This window comes from Aplysia californica, unplaced genomic scaffold (assembly GCF_000002075.1).
Source record: "Aplysia californica isolate F4 #8 unplaced genomic scaffold, AplCal3.0 scaffold00128, whole genome shotgun sequence".
In the NCBI taxonomy this organism is placed as follows: Eukaryota; Metazoa; Mollusca; class Gastropoda; order Aplysiida; family Aplysiidae; genus Aplysia; species Aplysia californica.
This window is the reverse complement of record NW_004797398.1, coordinates 1,367,074-1,369,898: the sequence shown is the minus strand read 5'-3', so window position 1 is coordinate 1,369,898 and position 2,825 is coordinate 1,367,074. Positions and strand designations below refer to the sequence as shown.

General features: G+C 39.5%; 1 protein-coding gene across 3 annotated transcripts in view; it reads left to right on the top strand.

Moving 5' to 3' along the window:
* The window catches only part of LOC101847951 (MAGUK p55 subfamily member 7), a 30,591-nt gene that overhangs the window by 21,469 nt on the left and 6,297 nt on the right, over positions 1 to 2,825 (top strand). For 2 of the 3 annotated variants that reach the window (XM_035969234.1, XM_013081391.2), the window contains exon 18: positions 694 to 882. In XM_035969234.1, coding sequence (XP_035825127.1) covers positions 694 to 882 — 189 coding nt within the window. The remainder of the gene's footprint in view (positions 1 to 693; positions 883 to 2,825) is intronic. The other variant, XM_035969235.1, reaches the window with a different exon arrangement.

The window sequence follows — 2,825 nt, the reverse complement described above, 5'->3', positions numbered from 1 at the left end:
GTGTGTGTGTGTGTATGAGATAGAGAGAGTGTATGTGTGTGAGAGAGAGAGAGAAGGAAAGAGAGAGAGAGAGAGAGAGAGAGAGTGTGTATGTGAGTGTGTGTGTGTATGTGTGTGTGTGTTTGTTAGTGAATGAGAATGTGCATGCATGTATGTGTGTGCGTTTGTGTCTGTGTGTGTGCGTTTTTTGTTTGTTTTGTGAAGGAATGTGTGTATGTGTGTGTGTGTGTGTGTGTGTGTGTGCGTGCGTGCGTTGAGAAGTACATGAGTGTGTATGCATTGACCTTGCTGCGGCACACTTCTCTTTGTAAAGATCATTTGATCAACCTATGTTAACTACATGTATCTTATCATAATTTGCTGAGCTGTTAGAAAGAGTTGTTAGCTCCAGTGGTTGCCACGCGTAAATGCAGTGCAAGTGACCTTGTTGTGAATCATTCATATGGGGTTTTTGAACTTAAGTTTTGTGGGGAATTTAATTGCTGTCCACCGATCATGCTTCACCCTCTTGGTGATCTACATGAAAACTGAAGATGTGATGTCAGAGGGCCTAAGTAATTACACCACAGACCACAGCACAGTGTAACTGCATACTGCCATTGAAGACAATAAATGAAAAAGCAGCTGCTCGTCATTGTAAGGCATCCTGCCAGCCTTTTAACTTATCACAGACCCATTCTGATTTCACTTCAGGCACTGAAGTTTATACGCACACCAGAGCTACGCCCTTACATCATCTTCATCAAATCACCCTCTCTTGACCGCATGAAAGTGACCCGGACAGAAAGACGTGCTCGGAGCACTTCCGGGGATGCCACGCCCCCTCTCTCTGTAAGTGAGGGCAGACAAATGTCATTTGAACGGAGAGATTCAAATTTGCAGGTGATTCCTAGGAGCTTGCTGTTACAAGGGAGTGATTTTTGTGACTTCTTTTGGTTTGTGTTAGTCACAAAGAGTGTATCATGTGAATTATTTTTGATATACAATTCAAGCAATGCTTTTGTTGGTATGAAAAGTTTTTGTTACTTTAATTTTTGCAGTCTCCGCTTTTATAATTATGATTATTACATGCATGATGTAGAACTTGGCTTGAGTATGCTTGAATTCAGACATAATTATCTGTAAGAGTACATGAGCCTTTCTTTTTCACTAATGTCCATGGCTAAAGTACATTTAACAATGGGAAATAAACTTCATTTGTTCTTTTTCCGACGAAGAGAAAAGATAAAGGTTTTGACTTTGCAGAAGAGAAGAAAAAACTAATCTTGAAAAGAATATCTTCTGTAGATTAAGGCATTTTAGGGGGCTTTTAAAAAAAAAAGTATTTCAAGCACTTAAAGCTAGGATAGAAGCTGGAGCAATTTCTGGAGAAATATTTCCCTGCTGAAAAGGCTGTGATGATACTTTCACAAAACATAGTAACAGCTTTGTATTCTTGACTCAAGTTATCATTTCTTATGATAGAGGACAGAATTCCTATATTTCTGCAACAATTTAAGCTGACCTGGTTATTTGCTTTTAATTTTTTCATTTGTATGAGACATAAAAACTGCTTGCTTAATATTTTGCTTCAGTTAAAATTTGTATTCTTGGTTTTAGACGCATGCATATACAGTGGAACTCGGATTCAACGAGGTCTCCGGGCCTGACCTAAAATTTCATTGAATCCGAGTCTTCGTTATAGCAAACGCAAGGTTTTGTGTAGATAATTACAGGCACTGAGCATGTAATGTGTAAAGAGAAGTCACAAATAGTGCCTGAAATGCCTGCATATTATGAGCTGTGTAAAGAGAGACCGATTCGTTCAAATGCACACGTCAGTGTCATCTCGATTGTTTACCAAAAAGTTGTGCAGAGCCTAGCATATGGCAACTTTTGATTCCATAGACCAGCGCACAATTCATTATGTAGATCTACCTCAAAACTAGCTTATCATTGTAATAATGATCAGTTGCTGAGGGGGAAAAAAGACTGTGATGCGTTTGTATCTGCGACGTTCAACGCCTGGACCGCTAGAGGGCCCCCCCCCCCCTCCCCGATGCACACAAACACAGTCACTCGTGTGCAGGCCGCCAATCCCACCCCGACACAAGCCAGAGTAGACACGCGCACGTGCCAACCACGCATGTGTTGTTATGAAAAAAGACCGCTGATTGGTTGCATGCAATCGGCTAATTGAACAATGGTTCACGATGCAGGTGCAATGGATGGTTTCCGGGAATAGATAAAGTTCGTTGTGGGAGAAAAATTATCGAAGCCACATCTATGGGGGGCAGTTCACCCTGGAAACGACCTCGTTGAATCCGAGCTCGCTGATTTAAGTGCTCGTTGAATCCGGGTTATATTTTAATATAATTGATTTTAAAGAAGAATAAAAATGGAGAATCTATCTCATCTCGTTGAATCTGAGTTCTTGTTGAATCCGAGCTCGTTGAATCCGAGTTCCACTGTATGGACATCATGTTTTTTCTATAAAACTTGAGAGCTGACTTTTTAAAACTGAAAATGTAGATAATCAATTCATTCAAGCAGAACAGATTAGACAATTTAAAAGTAACTGTTTTCTTTTGTGTGTTAGCTCTTTCCTCACCAGACCATTTTCCTCACTGTGTCCAAGCCCTTTTAGCAAACTTTTTTTCTGTCTGATTGTAATTTTAAAAAATACAATTTCTCTTAAATTTATTGAGAAAAACCCAGATGTGTTATAGATAAAGATGCTGGTCGAAATCCATTTTCTATCTGTCAGTACAGAGAAAAAATCTTTAGCATAAAAAAGTGATTTGTGTGGATCCGAAGGCAAGTGTTGTGATTTAATTCAGGTTTCA